This window comes from Musa acuminata, chromosome BXJ1-7 (assembly GCF_036884655.1).
Source record: "Musa acuminata AAA Group cultivar baxijiao chromosome BXJ1-7, Cavendish_Baxijiao_AAA, whole genome shotgun sequence".
Classification (NCBI taxonomy): domain Eukaryota; kingdom Viridiplantae; phylum Streptophyta; class Magnoliopsida; order Zingiberales; family Musaceae; genus Musa; species Musa acuminata.
In genome coordinates this window covers 12,174,659-12,193,404 of record NC_088333.1, presented here as the reverse complement: position 1 = coordinate 12,193,404, position 18,746 = coordinate 12,174,659, and the positions used below count along the sequence as shown (strand labels likewise).

Sequence of the window (18,746 nt, the reverse complement as noted above, 5' to 3'; positions counted from 1 at the left end):
AACGCAATCGTTATACAGAGATAAAATTATTTAAAAATAAATCATTCATATAGTCATTTTGAGAATTTTCTAATTATGTAGAGTGATATGAAGTGTCAATCAACATAGCTTTAAGAGTTACTCGGGTGGTTATGATTGGATGGGCCTTTTTAAGATAGTGTTTAAAATTGATTTGTTGTTTTGTTCATCATGTAGGCACTTGTATGGACCTTTAGTTGTGGTAGTTACCTTAGATCTTTTATCATGTGGTCATTTAGAGATTACTAAATTTATATTTATTATTTGTATTGTTTATTAAGTATTTGTTGAAATATCTGCTTGTGAGATCTATATTCTCTTTTGCAAGTCTTTAAGAGATCTTAAGAAGTTTCAAGAAGGTTGATCTTTTGCGAACAAACATGCAAGGGTGTCGAATGATTTAGGTAAAACCAATTAAGTTTGTAATAGATGATATAAGAGCAGGGCAAGTACACCTAGAAACATTTAGCATGTAAACATGAGGGACTTAGCGGAGTTAGCTAGCATGCGTGATCGTTCAAGAAAAACAATCGTAGAGATATAAGGAACTTGGAGGTGTGAGCTTATTCAAAAGAATAATCAACCCTTCGCGTGTGAACCACAATGAGGATAAGTAAGTTATGAAGAATGCATAGTACACAAAGGTTTGGATGGTTTAGTTTGAGTTATGGCTCAATATTGGCAACTAAGCTTAACAATGCTAAAGGCAAATAAGTGCTTGGCAGCAAAGAATGAGACCATGTAAGGAGGGATAAGTTGCTTACTGATTGAAAGAGTTGCATAATGCTCATAGAGGTAAGGAGAATTTCTAACTCAAATAATTCGATACTCATGCAATAGTTTGAATGTAGATGATGAACTATTTGTGGCCATCCTAAGGTGACTAAAACTTGATGTTATAAAGCAAGAAATTTTCTCTTCATCTCGGGAAGGACACGTCCATAAGAGGATAAAGTGTGCAGTAAGTTTAGCATATTACTTGGCCTCGAGTGGCGTTGCGAGACTATATTAACGAAGAGTCGCAATCTAGTAAGTGAGTTCATGGTAGCAGAATAGTACATAGTTTGTTCAACAAGGTCGAATAATCTAAGGGGATGGTGGTCTCTGAAACTTCTAGAGAGCGATAAAAATAAAAGTTACTCTAACGGGATAAATATTTAGGATGGATAAATCCTAGTTCTCCATAGAGAGAATCATACGTAACGAATCGTATATACTAAGCGAGCAACGAGGAATCATCGCATGATTTTGCATGAGGTAATATATCAGCGGATACATTATAAAATAAAGCGAGGGAGTGACCCTAGGCAACACCAAATGAAGGGATACTTAGAGTTAATATAGAGATTGAACTCAATGGAGGGTTGACTCATGGAATGGTGGGCATGAGGACCATCATCATCTCAATGTAAATCAAGGAACAAAGCAACTTAGGTGGAACTTTGTGAAGTACCCAAGTCGCATAAAGGGATCAACATACAAAATAAAATATGGAGCAGAGGCACAAATCTTTCCTTAGACAAAGGTCATGGACATGAATTTTTGCAGAAGTAAGAGCGAGATCATGTTATTCCATAGGTCTTTTGTTCTGATAGAGCAGACTCATCTTGCATGATGGCAAAGGCAAATGAAGCTACGAGAGATATGTAGCTTATCTTAGCAAAATAATTGACAAAGGGATTAAGATGACTCAACATGTGAAAGTGAAGTTGAGGCTTGAAGGCCTTGACACGAGGCAAGAGAATGTAAAAATTGATACTCTTGAAGAATATATCATAATATTGTCATTTGAGTTGTTGCATGGGATGTTGTGCACGATAGAGATTGTGCTAGAGGTAGGTATCTGGGATCTAGAGAATGACGTACTGATTTTAGTTAAGTCGGTACATTTTGAGAGCTATTAAGCAACGTATTATCATAGAGCTATACTTCGTTCGTGTGTGACCCGAGAGTGAGTGGATGAAGATTGAATGCTAAAGGAGCAAACACAATCAGATATGATAGAAGCCCTACGATGTGCTGGTAAAGATCACACATGGAGATATTATAGTCTGAATTTATCACACAAAGATTAGAATGCAATAGAGATATCACTAGAAGGTGATATAGTTTAGTGGATCATGATAGAACAGTTCGAGGCAATGCATCACACACAAAAGAAATCTCGTGAGGGACTTGATCATATAAAGGCATGATCGGGAGCTACTGGGAACTTCACTTTGGTGAGTGACATGATGACAAGAGGGGCTATTAATTCAAGAAGTGGATGTCATGATACCGCAAAGGTGGGCCTGTTACGAAATCTAAGGCAACATCACATGCACAACGGAAAAATAAAAAAATAAAATCCTAGAATATCTCGTAGAAAAAGTTTATCGTCGTCCTGTGAAGATCAGTGCGCAAAAACATGCAAAATTGAAAACTATGCATATGTAAAAGATATATTACCTAGGGAGATCGTATGCCCATGAAAACCTGCAGATCTATAGGAGAGGATGAAGGAGGTCAAATGTCCTCCTCTCTAACGGTGATCCACACGGCCGGGCTACAAAGTCGCTCATCAAATCGTTGTATAATCCTCCTTTCCACGTACATCACACGATCAAGAAGGGGTCGACCCTTCTTATTGTCCACACGTCCCAATCTAGGGTTGTTGGTTGAGGAGAGAGAGAGGAGTATAGGAGGTGGTAGCCAAAAAAGGTCTGGCCTATGATCCTTTGGTTCCCTCCTATTTATAAAAGTCCTCTCTCAACTTAACCCTAATAAATTTTACCATATTGGGTACTAGATCTCTATGTAACTACGCAAGCCTTTTGGATTAATGGATCTCTACCCAATAATCTCATTGGCTCTTATGGACTTTATCCACAAGATCCAATAATTCAAGGGTTTATTAGATATCAAATAAGATAGGGGCTCTAGCGGATATCTCATATTTGAATTTCTACTCGTCGCAACACTTACTATACGTGTGTGACCCTCTAGATCCAATATCGAGTTAGTCGTGAGTCATGCTTGTCAGAACTCCTTCTGACCCAATGAATTATTACCTCCATAATAATTCATTCGACTCATCGATTTCGGATGTACTAGTCCATTACGACATAGTCCTTAGACGATACAGGAGAATTAAATCATTGGATCTGTCTATCCTTAATTATAATATATCTATAGTCCCTTATCTATTTAATATCCCAGAGATCGTATATCGGGCATAGTGCTGTCAGACCCATATAAAATATACTCTAGTCTCATTATAATTGTTTTCTCTCGGAGAACTCTTTCTCTTTGAAATTCAGTTTGGAAGTCTTACCATCGTGCTTGCTTTGGAGATAGTTTCTTTTGAGTTTGAAAGTAACTCAACGTGATGTTTTTCGTATTTAGCACAAATCACATTATGAGAATGTAGCATCTTCTTTTCATGTATTGAATATTATCGCTCGTGTTAGGACTGAAATCGGCACTAAGAGGGGAGTGAATTAGTTCTTTTAGGAAAATAATGTCGATTTGGAAAACTTCAATGATTTAGAAAAGCTTAATTTGATGAAATCGCATCTGAAATGATATCGAAGTGTGCTTGACTTAGACGTAATAAGCAGTTAAAGCAGAAAAATAATAGTAATGAAGAGCAGAAAGAAGATGCACACCAAATTTATAGTAGTTCGGTCGTCATAACCTACGTCCACTCTCGATTCTTCCTTCGTTGAGGCCACCAGCATCCACTAACGGTCTTCTTTCAAGTGAATATCAACTACCCTCTTACAATCCTTTTCTTCTTTTTACAGATTTAGAAGACAACCTTTGCAATTCACTCACCCTTCTCTCAAACCGAATTCAAAGAACTAGAGAGAGGGAACTTTTAGGAATTATAATAGTGTTTAACACTATTTTTTGTTTAAGATGTTCTGTATACTGAGCAAAGATGAGAGGGGTATTTATAAACCCCAAATGACTTCAAAAATAGAGCCAAAAATTTTTTTATCCCGAGTTCTTGGGATACTGTGCAATACCACCGCCATTACTCTTTGACATTGGGCGGTACCATCATCCAGTCTGGGCGGTACGATCACCTGACAAAACCTTGAATATTAGGCTATAGTGATACCACCACCTAGCAACATTAATTGCCAACGTTACCACCGCCTAGACTCCCTCGGAGGCCAAGCCTTAAGCGGTTCCACTGTCAGCTTTGGCGATGCCATTGCCTGACATGGCATTAGGTCACTGAATGGGCCATCCATCAAAAGGATTCATAACCTTTGAATTCAAGTGAAATAATTTTAATTATAGTGATCAAATACAATATATCATATCAAAATTTCATACATGGTGCATCTAAATGTAACATGCACAATTTCAAAATATTATAAGAGACCAAAAAATAAATCAACATCACTTTAGACATAACATACATGATATTAACGCATTTATCATTTCATGCATGATACTAAAAGTAAAATCATTTTTGGCATAACATACATGATACTAAACATTAAAATTTTGATCGTTTATCACTTCATGCATGATACCAAAATTAATATTATTTTGGGCATGATACCATTCATCATTTCATGATACCAAACATTCATCATTTCTCCCTCTTTGTCACTAACAAAAAGGAGACATGTTCAACAAATATTTGGACCATGTAAGTTTTACATCACTTTAGAACATGCAAGCTAACAAGTGAAGTTGAGCAAAATAACAACTTTTTGAGATGTTCAAGATAGCAACTTTTGCTTATTGAAATGGGCAAGTTAGCACTTCTCTTTAGATGTGCAAGCACTTTTGGTTTTTCTTGAGATGTGCAAGCTAGCATTTTTATATTTTTTTGAGATGTTAGCGAGTTTCTTTCTCTCCTTTGTCATAACAAAAAAGAAAAAAAAATAAGAAAGGAAGAATTCATTCATCACATAAAGAATTAAGTATACCAAAAGTCCATTAATAAAATTTCTACTTTCGTAAATAGAAAGAGGAAGGATTCAAGGAAATAATCACATAAAATATCAAGTTGTGCATACCAAAAGTTTATAAATCATATCTTTATTTTTGTAAATAGGTAGAGGAGAGATTCATAGGAAATAATCATCACATAAAAAGTGTACCAAAAGTCCCTGAATTAAATTTCTTCTTTTGTAAATTATAAAATAAATTATAGGAAACGATCTCAATTTAAAAAAAAAAACTCAATTTTCAAAAGTCGAGAAATCCGAAAAATGTATAAGAGGAACTCATGCATTTAGAAGATTTAACATACCTAATTCTTAGAGTGTTGCATGAATCGTAATATCATAAAGAAGTGTACCATAATATTAAAAATCACATAACGTCAAAGAGTACATCATAGAGTGTAAGGATAAGGAGTACAATATATCAAGGAGTATAACACATTGGGGTACTATTGAGTTTTCTTTTTTTTTTCATCAACATTTGACCTTTAACAACCCAGTAGCCATATTTAATATTGAAATGGTGCTAATATTTAACATTCAAGTCAACATCAATAATATTCAAGCGAACGTTTAAGTAGATGATACCAATCCGTAATTTAGCATTCAAGTCATCACTTTTTGCTCATTGAAAGTGCAAGCTTCAAAGCACTTTTGAGATGTGCAGGCCAACAATTTTTTGTCCTAGTACATCAATGATTCAATTATATTATAAGATATACAAATCATAAATATAAAAAAATTTATAATACAATTCAAGTCATGCACATCAAAAACTCTAGTAATATATCATGATTTATTTGGATAAATCCTTTCCTCGATCAATATAGGATAGAATCGTAGGAGAATAATTAATGAAAAAATTATAAATAAATTCAAAATATATCAGGTGAAAGAATCAAGATTTGTTTGGATAAATATTCTTGAGAATCAAGAAAATTGTTTCATGTATGGTACATCTCAAGTCGTAAACATCGACATATCATCTTATATAAAAACAAATCTAACATCATTATCAAAATCACTTTTCGAGAAATCCAATGAAAGCAATGTAGATAGTTTCCTATAAGATTAAAAGAGCCAAGGTTCTTTAGTTTTAATTTGTTTTTATACTTAGTATGCTCTAGTATTCCATACAAGAACCATGCATCATCATTTAAAACCGAAAGATAATACATAGACCATCTTTAATCAAAAGGTTTATCATCACAAAAAATCCTCAAGTTTTAATTATTTTGATTCAAATGATCTTTCCTTATTATTGTTGTTTTAGCTAATGAGCTTAAAAGATGTGTTAAATCTTTGATCATGTGCTTGGAGCATCCACTATCAAGGTATCATCTCTTGCTCCTAGCTTTTGATTGTAAACATATCTATAATAAAAGGGGTTTTCTTTTATGTACTTATTTAACTTTGGGTCCCTCATTAATAGATTTACCTATTTTAACTATTGGTGTTAAGTTATTTAAGATTTCTTTAGGAACCCAAGCTAATTTGTGTAGATTATACTTTTTAAATAAATATTTATAGGTATAATATCTATATTTTCTACAAAAATTATATTTATCTTTAGGTGAGACATATAATATAAATCCTTTAACGAAGATAGTTGGCTTTTGTTTAGTGTTACAAAGCCAATTTCTTCCTTTCTATGAACATGACCCTTATTAATAAGGATTATGTTTAGAGATTTATTACCTATTTTAATTTTTTTCTAATATTTCTTGTAGTAAAATATTTTTATTTTTTAAGTGAATCTATCTCTTCACACTTAGTGCAAGGAGCTAACATACTATCATCATGCTTATTTTTTAATTTATCAAATTCACTAACAAGAGAAGCATTCTCTTTTTTTAACAATTTATACTTTTTACTAACTAATTTAAAATCATCAAATAAATCATTAAAGGCATTGAATAATTCATCGTATGATAAAAAAGATTTGTTTGAGTTACATACATCGTTGTCAAATGCCATTAATATGTAATTTGTAACTTCTTCTTTGTTGGTAGGCTCATCGTTTTCAAATGCACTTAAGTCATCCTAAGTAGCTTTGAGCGTTTTTTTTTTCTTTTGTAGTTTCTTCTTCACTTAGGGATATTCATTTTTGAAGTGTCCTAGCTTCTTGCCTTCATAGCAAATTATTTGATCCTTTTTTAATTCACTTTTATTCTTAGTGTCTTGTTTTGTTTTGTTCCGTTTTAAGAATTTTTTAAACTTTCTTGTAATAAGTGTCAAATCGTCATCATCATCATCATCACTTGAGTTTTTTCTTAAGTGGTCTTCTTTGGTTCTATGTGTCAAGTCTTTCATGTTCTTTAGAAGGTTGTTTTCAAGTTCATCATGTGCAATACATGTCATTTCGTAAGTCATCAAAAACCTAATAAGTTTTTCGAGCGAAAAAAAATTCCTTTGCTTCTTATATTGTCATTACTTTATGATCCCAACTTTTTGGAAGGGATCTTAGTATTTTATAAACAAGTTCAAAATTAGAAAAACTTTTACAAGTATTTTTAGATCATTGATGACATCTATAAAACAGGTGTACATGTCTCCAATGATCTCACTTGGTTTCATACAAAATAACTCATAGCTATGAACCAAAAGATTAATTTTTGACTCTTTAATCATACTTGTGCCTTCGTGTCTGACTTCGTGTGTGTCAAATCTCATATATAGTTTCGCATATAGAAACCTGATTAAATTTATTTTTATTAAGAGCGTAAAATACGTTAATCACTTTAGCATTCAAAGGGAAAGTCTTCTTCTCTAAATCATTCCATTTATTCATTAGTTTGGAAGACTTTTCAAAACCACTTTCAACGATGTTCCATAAATCAAAATCCATAGAAAGCAAAAAAATTCTCATTCTAATTTTCCAATACGTATAGTCCGTCCCATTGAACATAGGAGAACAAGTAATAGAAAGACCCTCTTGATTACTAGTAAAGGCCATTTTTTTTAGGTGTTAAACCAAACGAAAAAAACCTTGGCTCTGATACCAACTGTTAGGATCGAAATTGACACTAAGAGAGGAGGGTGAATTAGTACTTTTAGGAAAACAACGTCGGTTCGAAAAACTTCAATGATTTGGAAAAGCTTGATTCAATGAAACCGTATCATAAATGATATCAAAGTGTGCTTGATCTAGAGTAAACATAATAAGCAGTTAAAGCAGAAAAATAATAGTAATGAAGAGCAGAAAGAAAATGCATACCAAATTTATAGTGATTCAGTTGTTGTGACCTACGTCCACTCCCGATTTTTCCTCCATTGAGGCCACCGACGTCTACTAACGGTCTTATTTCTATGGACGAAGACCAATTACCCTCTTACAATCCTTTTCTCCTTTTCATATGTTTAAGAAACAACCTTTACAATTCACTCACCTTTCTCTCAAACTGAATTCAAAACTTAGAGCCAAAGAAAGGGAACTTTTAGGAATTACAATAACATTTAACACTAATTTTCATTCAAAATGTTCTATATGTTGAGCAAAGATGAGATGGGTATTTATAGACCTCAAATAGCTTTAAAAATGGAGCCAAAAAATATATTATCCCGGGTTTTCGAGGTACTGGTGGTACCACCACCATTACTCTAACACTGGGTGGTGCCACCTCCTAATAGAGCCTCGGAGATTAGGCTCTGGCAATACCATCACCTGGCAGCATTAACTCCCGACAGTATCATCGCTCAGTCTGGACGGTACCACCACTCAGACTCCCTAGGAGGTTGAGCCTCAGGTAGTTCCACCGCTAGCTCTAGCGGTGCCCCCGCTTGATGTGGTACCCAATTGGCTCATAATTGAGTTAGTATGATTTTTTTCTAAAACTAACTCAAATTGAAACCCTAACTATGATAATTAATGCTAAACAATTATAATGTAAGTAATTCGCTATCCCACATGTCAATTATTCATTCAAACTCCCGGTGAAACTTATGGCGCACTCCCAGCAATCTTCCGACGAACTTTCAGCGAACTTCTAGTGAGCTTCCGACGCATCGTCCAAACCTTCGGCATATCCCCCAATTCTTTTAGCTCGATGTCTGATGTTTGACTCCGACCTAACATTCGATTCTTTTTTAATTATTTTTCCTTTTCACGATCGTAGTTAGTCCGACATCACTTTTCTTAACACATGGATTAGATCGTTAATTCATCGATTGATTTCATTATCAAAATTCGAGATTCAATAGCTCGATCTTGTTGAACTTACAGCTCTCGTAGGCCACTAGGTGACTCTCTTATATAAGTACTCCCCATATAGCAAAGTTCAAAGCATCTATCTGGACTTCAAAATATTTTCCATAGTCTAACAATTTAAGTAGTGGTTCTTCTAATATAACAACCTTTAGGTCTTAGAATATCACTTCACATTTGTTTGATCATCGCTAAAGCTACTCCTTCTTTGGTAACTATGTTAGTGGAGTTATATGCTTTGAGTACCTAGCTATGAAGCATAGATAATACTTGACGAAACCAAGGAAGGACTCTAGTACCTTCTTTGGTGTTTGCCACTTCGCCACCGTTTGCATCTTTAATTTGTTCATCTGAATGGAACATTTGCCAATTTGATGCTCTCATAATAAAATCTACATCTGAGCAAAGTAGCACTTCTCCCTTTTCATGAACAAAGTGTTCATCCTGAGAATCTTAAAAATTGTTCAAAGGTGCTCGACATGCTCCTCGAGTGTTTGACTATAAATGATGATATTATCCAAGTAGACGACCATAAACTTGTTCAGATACTCCTTGAGTAGTTGTTGTATGAAAGTATAGAATATGGTTGAAGCATTAGTTAATTCAAAAAGCATCACCAAGAACTCAAACACTCTATACCTATTCACACAAGTAGTCTTAGCTTTATCGTTTTAAGCAATGCGTACTTGCTAGTAACCTAATCGAAGGTCAAGTTTAGAGAAATACTTAGCTTCGCCTAGTTGTCGAACATGTCAGGAATGAGTGAGATAGGATACTTGTTCTTTATCATCACCTTGTTTAGGGCCTAATAATCAATGCTTAATCGAAGGCTCCAATCTTATTTCTTTTGAAAGAGGACTAAAGCTCCGAATGGTACTTTAGAACTGTGGATGAGACCACTACCTAGCAGTTCATCTAATTGCTTCCTAAGCTCTACCAACTCTAAATGGGTCATGCGGTATAGTGGTCTCAATAGAGGCTTCACTCCTAGCTCCAACTCGATGTGATGATCCATGCCTCTCTGTGGTAGTACAATTTCTGGCAACTTGGGTGGCATAATGTTAATGAACTCCTTCAAAACGTTCACCACCATAACAGGTTCATAAGTAGCCTCCACATCAAGTAGCTTTAGTTTTAATGCAACGTTGAAAGTTAATTCACCTTTTCACACTCCTTTCTTCAATTGAAAAGTAAATATTTATTGTAGGTCCTTGGTTTCTCCTTGAGAAATTAGAACCACATAGGTGTCATCATCTCCCATTAGGCATAGGGAGTTCAAGAACGTCGTTGGCACCAACTTCATTATGGGCATGAACTCCATTCTATATATCACTTGAAAATCCTCCAACGACACTACCATCATGTTTGTACTTTCGCTCCATATCCCGATCTTGATGAGGACCCCTTTTACTAGTTCGATTATCTACTTAGCCTTCGAGTGTATAGCCTTCATTCGACTTAGTTTTTTCTCTAAGTTCAACCTAAGTCGTTTTGCTTCTTGATCGATAATTAAATTGTAGGTAGCACCCATGTCCATCATCACATAGGTTGTTTGGCCATTTAGCTTAATATTTACATATATCAGCTCGCTACTTCCTACTTTTTATAGTTTTGTCTTTATGTTGTCCCCCACTTGACCTTGCAATGCATTTAACAAATGCATTGCTCCCATGTATGGCTCTTGTGAGTTTTCATCGTTGCCACTAGATTTTGAACTACTTGAACTAAGGGCAATAGTCTTACCCATGTTTGATCTTGGGGGATGGATTGATGTTGTCAATGCAATTAGTACTTGATTTTGTAGGCACTTTTGTGGGCACTTTGTGTGGTCTTCCACACAAGAATTATTCGCGGCCTTACCTTTTGAGCTCCACCCTTTATGGGAACTCTTTTTCTTTTACTTACTTTCGGACTCTTTTTCTCGAGAATAATTAGATAGGTGATTTTTTTAAAGATTATTTATCTTCCCCAAGTCCTCCAAGAAAAAAAAAAAAAAGTCAATTAGCCTTTCCGTAACTGTGATTACCTTAATCACATCGGTGATATTCTTTTGAAGTAGTTCATATTATGTCCATGGCTTTAAGCCATTGAGGAAGCTAAACAACTTGTCCTTCTCGGACATATCTTGTATGTCTAGTATCGGTGCAGAAAATTGCTTTACATAGTTTCGAATAGAAGTACTTTGGTGGAGTTGTCTTAGCTTCCTTCTTGCAACGAACTTTATGTTCTCGGGAAGGAACTGGGTACTTAACTCCCACTTTAAGTTCTCCCATGTATCCACTCGACATCGACCTTGTTGGGTCTCTTCTTAACATGTTTGCCACCAAAGTTTTGCATCTCTATTTAGATACATAATTGCTATCGAAACTTTGGTTTCTTCAGAATCAGGCCTCGTAACTCAAAAATACTATTATATATCGAACATAAAATTTTCGATCTCCTTCACATCTCTAACACTCCCGTTGCAATGCAGCTCGGGTACCCTCAAGTTTTATGGCCGAGCAATGTAGGTATTGCTCCCTCTCACATTAAGAGCCCTTGTGAATAATGTAATCCTGGACATAAGTTCCACCATAACTTCGTATAGATGTTGTATGGAGTCTTTGGTGTCTTCCGTCAATCGATATACTAGAGACTCAACCTTGTCGATCCGAGATTTTGCATCCTCTTTAAAGTTCTCTACACCAAGAGGCCTTTGTTAGCCTTGCATCCTCTTTAAAGTTTCTTTAGACTCACTTCAATAATATCAAGATAGGTTTCCACAATAATCAGTCTCTCATAGTGGTTTCTTTTCTTGGTTGACACTATGAATTATGCTTCCTCCACTCGCGAAGAATGGCCAACTTCTCGTTTGTCTTATTTGTTGTTGTGCTCCTTTTGAGTTGCTCCAATAGCTTGAGAGCAAGTTTGCACTTGCAACCCACCTGTGACTACTTGGGGCCATTGTTTGGCTTGCCTTATGTTGCTCGATTCACCATAATGCTTTATTATGGTGAAATTATGAAACTTTTACTATTTGCTCGAATTACTTATCCGCTTTGATACCATAATGTCACAAACTTAGCTGCAATTGCCTAAGTCATGAGGCACCTTTATGTTATCCATCCACAAAAAGTCAGCCTAGTTGCAACCTCGTTTAAATCCTAAAAGACTAGTAAAAGAGCAAATTGATTAGTTCGAAAGCGAGCGATAAACAAATCCCGATATCTCATGAAAAATATAGCTTTACAAGCAATTCAGCAAACATTGGATGTGCAAAAAAGAAAAGAGAGGAAGGAGAAAACAAGTACTTTAGAAAGCAAACGAACAATCATAAGTATACAATTAACTACTCATCGAGTGTTGGGTGTATTGGCAAGTTCCTGTAGGCTTAACGTGTGAATTTATAAATCCAGCCCAACACAACCCCAAACCCCCATCCAACCAAGTGTCACAATAGGGGTTTTAGAGTGTTGAGATGTCTAACATTTTTCTTGTAGCCTATAGAAAATAGGCCATGGCACGTGAAAGCTAGGCCATTTTGGGGTAGTTTTACTATTCTAGTAAGCAATTGCTCTACAACATGACAAAGTGTTCCTACTTATAGTTTTCAAGCAAAACATACAAAAAAAAAGGCAAAACATGCTGCCGAAACATATGTATAAGCAAACAAAAGTAACGATAGATCCGTTGACGAATGTGTTGTGGGTGCGCGACGACCATCTATGATAGAGTGTAGATTGTTTACTTCATTTTTCAATAGAATATCAATCGAAAGTAAAAGTGATATGAACCTACTTAAAGGCAATAACTAAGAAAAAGAAGAATCAATAGGCTAATTTTATAGAGGAAATATCTTAAATCTTTGAGGTGTTGCTCGTTAAATCTTTAACAGGCATCTATCCAATTCAAGTAGCATGAGATATTTAAGAGAAAAGACCGATGCACAACAAACAAGGTCTTTTTCTTTATTTGAGAGATCCATAAAAACTAACAAAGATCAACATAACTCGATCAACCCAACACTAGAGTCAAAGTTATTAGTGAGTTGGAGCAAAGGTGGTGAGTCAAAGTTCAACTACTTAATAATAGTGACGGAGAGTAGTTGGAAGCCAAGAAACATGTTGTAATTAGAGTATAATATTAAAGATCTAATAAATGTGAGAAGATGCAACATCCACAAAAGTTTCGACAAGAACATCGAAGAAATAAGTAGGGGAAAATATCATAAATAAGTTTGTACAAAGGGTTCGATGTGATACTTGTGAATATCAATATCTTTCGATTTTATTCATGCTTTACATAGCATGAGGGTTTGCAGTATGCTTGATAACCTCATTTTGATTATCTTTTATAGTCGTCTTAGTTTTATAAATGCAGATTATGACAGTCGTCACATAGGGGTAAAACTGTTCAAAAATAGGCTATCAAAGCGAGATCATTTTGAGAATTTTCTAGCTCCATAGAGCGGTAAGGAGTATCATCCAATACAACAACTAGGAGCTACCCGAGTGACATATGGCTGGATGGACTTTTGGGTAGTGTCTATGGTTAGTTCATTATTTTATTTTGTAGTAATATCATGTGGGCACTTATGGGGACTTTTAACCATGATGAATCCTTTGTCGCATAATCGTTCAAAACTTATGAAGTTTATATCTATAATTTATATTATTTATTAAGTATTTACTAAAATATCTATTTATAAGATCTCGAGTCCAATGTTTCTTCTAATTCATTTTCTCTTTTTGTAAAGAATGATAAAAGATTTTGAGGAAGTTGACCCTTTGTAAATGAATACACAAAGGTAACTTAAGACTTAGATAAAATCAATTAAGTTTATAACAAAAAGATAAATTTTGACCCATCCACATTATCCATCCAAGTTAGTGAGTCAAAGACTACTTGATGAATATGTTCTCTTCACTTGATCAAAGCAATTTCTTAATCCAAAATACCTTTCATGTTTGATGAATTGGTGAATGATAGTTAAATCTATTGGAAATCTTCTCATGAAGCTAATTTTTACATGTATTTCCTTTAATACTAAATCACAAATATTCCGAACGTTAAGATGCTTCACAAATATTAATCTCTCTCACATATTTTACTCTTACCATTCATCCAAAAAAAACACCCACAGCTAACCATAGTTAAATTGGAAAAATCAAATACCTAAAGTACCCCTGATGTGTTTCTTTGATCATATTTAATTTTAAAGGACGCTAATACCATTTAGAACGAACATCAATCAACGATCAAAGATTAGTTAATAGACATAGATTAATTATAATGACACACATGTGAAAATTCTTAGATTTGCAAGTATTTTATGTACGCTAAAGTAGAGGAAAACATCACCCGAACACAAAAGCTATCCCTTTTTATCGCCCATCCTTATCTCCATCCGTAGTATGGGTGGGTAGCACGCTACAGTTGCTGAAGACGATGGCATTGATTAGGCATGGCATGCAAAGACAACTGGTCATCTTCCTCCAAAAGAGGTCCGTGTTTCAGTCATCGATCGAAGGCTTTGTAAAGACACAAAAGCCATTTATGGCCTCAGATCGTCACAAGATTCTATGGAAATGTCAACACTGCAAAAGCAGCAGCTCTTCTTTGTTTGTATGAAGAGGAAACCAGGGAGAGCTGAGAGAGAGAGAGAGAGAGAGAGAGGGTGCAAAGAGCAAACCTGTTCATCATCTCCCCTGCACATGTCAAATTTGCCATATACCAAATTGGGAAAGATAGGGTTGATCTTTGGAAGGAGCAAGTGGAAACAATTTTCTAGGGCACTAAAAAGACACAGACATCTCCCCTGCTCATGTCTCCAGCAAACCATGTGCTCCTGACATGTTTTCACTCCCAGACACTGCTATATTTTGTGGACCCTTGTAGAAGATACCAATTAAACTCCCAGCCACTCGCTCTTATCTGCCATCTTATCTACAAGAAACTATTATCTCAGCAACTCTATTATTTTCTCGACCTACCCTTTTCCTGAAGAATAAAGAAAAATGACATGAATGATGCTTACACTGGTGCATGCACAGAGAGAGAGAGAGAGAGAGAGTGTGTGTCGCTGGAGAAAGAAGCGGCTTGTCACAGAGAAGACACTGAATTATGAGATACAGATTAAATATGAATCTTAAGTACACACCTTGACCTTATAGTATGTATCAAACGGCCAAGGATCTATGCTCGGATTCTCAGAACCCTTATTAGATTCGCCTTTAGATCATAGTCGCACACCTCCACTGTGAGAGGGCTGGTTGAGTTCCAAACCCTTCACTTATATTGGACTACTCAAATGCAAACCACGGTGAGTGCAGGTGCATGCAGTGACATATTATAGTCGTTAATGGATATTAGGCTTTTAGGTTATGAATATATATATATATATATATATATATATATATATATATATAATGTATTAATGGATAGATGAACATGACGTGGACACAGATGACTTTGAGCATCTTTTCTCTGAGCGTCGTCTCCCTCTCCTCGACGCATCTCTCACAGCCCCCACAATGACAACCCCTCACATGCCCATTCCTGCAATTCCACATTTATAACACGTTTTTCATCGATCACGTCCCCTTCATCCTCGCCCTGTCAACGTACGTGTACCCACACTGCACCACCTGCTCCTCCCGTCCCCTCTTCGCTCTCCTCCTCCTATCTTTTCATGCCTCATCTCTGCACTCTGATGGATCCAAGGAAGCACACACATCTCTTCTGAAGCAAACTGCCCAACTGGAGGTGCTCATGGATTGCCTGCAGGAGTGGCCGGAGCCGATCGTCCCCGTGCAGTCCTTATCGGAGGCGCCGACCCTTCCCGACCGCTACGTAAAGCCGCCGTCCCAGCGGCCCTCGGTCGGCGACGCCGCACGCAGCCTCGACATTCCGGTCGTCGACCTCGCCATGCTGCCCGGTGGCGGCGTCGTCGAGGCGGTGTCGGAGGCGTGCAGGCACTGGGGGTTCTTCCAGGTGGTGAACCACGGCGTGAGCCTGGAGCTGGTGAGGAGGTTCCGGGAGGCGTGGAGGGGATTCTTCCATCTGCCCATGGAGGAAAAGAAGAGATACGCGAACTCGCCGAGGACCTACGAGGGCTACGGCAGCCGGCTCGGGGTCGACGAGGGCGCCAATCTGGACTGGGGAGACTACTACTTCCTTCACTTCCTGCCTTGCTATCTCAAAGACCATGACAAGTGGCCTGCAGTCCCACCATGCTTGAGGTACCGCAAAACCCTGGCTTCCGCTCCTTCCCATGAGTCGATTCTGACTCCCGCCCACGTGAGACCAGAGAGGCGACGGACGAGTACGGCGTGGAGGTGAGGAAGCTGTGCAGGAGAGTGATGAGGGCGCTGTCGCTCGGCCTGGGCCTGGACGCCGACCGCTTGCAGAAGGCCTTGGGCGGCGACGACGAGGGCGTCTGCATCAGGGTCAACTTCTACCCCAGGTGCCCGCGGCCGGACCTCGCGCTGGGGCTGTCCCCGCACTCCGACCCCGGCGGCATGACGGTGCTGCTAGCGGACGACCACGTCCACGGGCTCCAGGTCTGCAAGGACGGTGTGTGGATCACTGTCCACCCCCTCCCCAACGCCTTCATCATTAACGTGGGGGATCAGATTCAGGTAACTTCGTCATCGAGCTCTCTCCTGTCCTCATCTTGCTGTCTGTTGCGCCAACCATGGCACAAACCTGTTTTGGGCTTCCTGCGCTGTCACAAGAGGATCCATCTGAAGACAATCATGCACCTACAAAGTCCAAAACATGAACCACTATCCTCTGCTGCATTGTGTTCCTCGAGGGAAACACTTGGTACAACAAGGGTAGATGCATTTCGGTTCATCAGGTCCATGTTGAGCTGGCCAATGACACCCAATCAGACCTTATGGACCACTGCACACAGTGCAAGTCCAATCACCGAGATATATATATATATGTATATATATTTATGTATATATATGTATGTATAAATGTATATATATATATGTATATATGTATATATGTATACATATATTTATATATGTACCTTATTCAATCAAACAATAGAAATGCAACATTAACACATGTATGTGTGAACGCGTCCTTAGGTGCTGAGCAACGCAGAGTACAAGAGCGTCGAGCACCGGGCGATCGTCCACGCCAAGGAGGAGCGCCTCTCCGTGGCCTTCTTCTACAACCCAAGGAGCGACATCCCCATCGGACCGGTGCCGGAGCTCCTCACGGTGACCGGCGGCGCCGCCCTGTACCGGCCCATGACCTTCGACGACTACCGCCTGTTCATCCGGCGCAAGGGCCCTCGCGGCAAGTCCCAGGTCGAGTCACTCGAGGCCATGGCCATCCCAGGGACTTGACCGGCCCCCGCCCCCCCCCCCGTCGTCGTCCTGCTCCGCGACACTCTTCCGATCCCAAGAAGAACGATGAGGACCCGACGAGGGAGCACAGAGAGCAAAGCTTGGGACAAATGATAAGTAATATCACAACCGATTTGGCATAGACATCCCGTTCTTCCTTTCTTTCACTCGAGAACAGTAAGCAAACGATTCGATGTTGATGTCTGTAAAAGGTAGTGGGTTTTCTTCCACATGCACGACTGTTCATCAGCTTTCACCCGGAATTGTCAAGCTAATAATAAAGCGGTCAGTATAGTAGGCGTGGAGGATGCAGCTCCATTCGGCGCGCACAAGAAAGACGAGGAGGAAAAAGGCCTGATGCCGACCTGACACGAGGAGGAGCGACGGCCTGCAGTCTTGATCGTTCCCGTTTGTTTACCTTCGACTAAGGTTTCTGTCCTTTCGTCCTCTGACATGGCTTCCGTCGTCGGCGACTTGTTCCTGATGGTCGTGGATGAGATAAGCTTGCAAGAACCGATAAAATTTTCTGTGATTTCTTGGTCCGATGTGTTAGAATATAATGGCAATGGGTAAGGATGTAGAACCTACTCTTGGACAATATCTCAAGGATTTAACTGTAATCTTAAATCAATCAAAATAGGATCAAATTCAAATTTGTTGTCAACTTAGCACATGGGCAGGGACCCATGCTTGTTGGGAAACCTTATGGCCGAACTGTTAGCATGGATTGATCCGATCTCGAATACGCAAAGTCATCCACACGGAGGCTTGTTTCTTCTCCACCGAGTCCTTGCACAAAGACCAGAGCCGGGAGGGAAATTTCTTGACTCCTCGGGCAATTGACTTGTACCTCATGTGTAAACGTTGATTGATCTACGTGGATTCGCGCTGCACGATACCATTCTACGTCAGTCTTGAACCTCCTCATTGATGCTGATGCTGATGTGACTGTTGGCACGTGGATATATCAGAATATATCATATTAGTACTAAACATGAAAAAATGATTGACAAAGAAATGTCGTTATAACATTTGTTTAAATGTCTACTAGACATGAAAAGCCTTCTCTGGTAGCTATGATAACAGGATCCTCAACTCAGCCTGTTCTACTTGGACCTTCATGTTGCACTGCACAACCATTCAAGACACTCTAAAATGTGACTGGGGCATGAGGACAGTCGTATGGGCACCTCAGGCTATATAGAGTGGATTAAACAGGTAACTGTTCAG

The 18,746-nt window shown here is 38.1% G+C and overlaps 1 protein-coding gene across 1 annotated transcript; it reads left to right on the top strand.

Moving 5' to 3' along the window:
• The first annotated feature begins 15,671 nt into the window (after positions 1-15,671).
• LOC103991742 (jasmonate-induced oxygenase 2-like) lies at positions 15,672-18,169 on the top strand. Its single transcript, XM_009411281.3, has 3 exons — positions 15,672-16,391; positions 16,460-16,790; positions 17,253-18,169. The coding sequence occupies exons 1-3, from the start codon at positions 15,922-15,924 to the stop codon at positions 17,514-17,516; spliced, it is 1,065 nt and encodes a 354-aa protein (XP_009409556.2). The 5' UTR covers positions 15,672-15,921; the 3' UTR covers positions 17,517-18,169.
• The last annotated feature ends 577 nt before the right edge of the window (positions 18,170-18,746 follow it).

What these genes read in the sequence shown, in the direction of transcription:
- LOC103991742 (XM_009411281.3), top strand. Translation starts at nt 15,922, where the DNA reads ATGGATTGCCTGCAGGAGTGGCCGGAGCCGATCGTCCCCGTGCAGTCC. An exon ending in GCAGTCCCACCATGCTTGAG is followed by an intron (nt 16,392 to 16,459) that starts GTACCGCAAAAC and finishes ACGTGAGACCAG; the next exon opens with AGAGGCGACGGACGAGTACG. An exon ending in ACGTGGGGGATCAGATTCAG is followed by an intron (nt 16,791 to 17,252) that starts GTAACTTCGTCA and finishes ACGCGTCCTTAG; the next exon opens with GTGCTGAGCAACGCAGAGTA.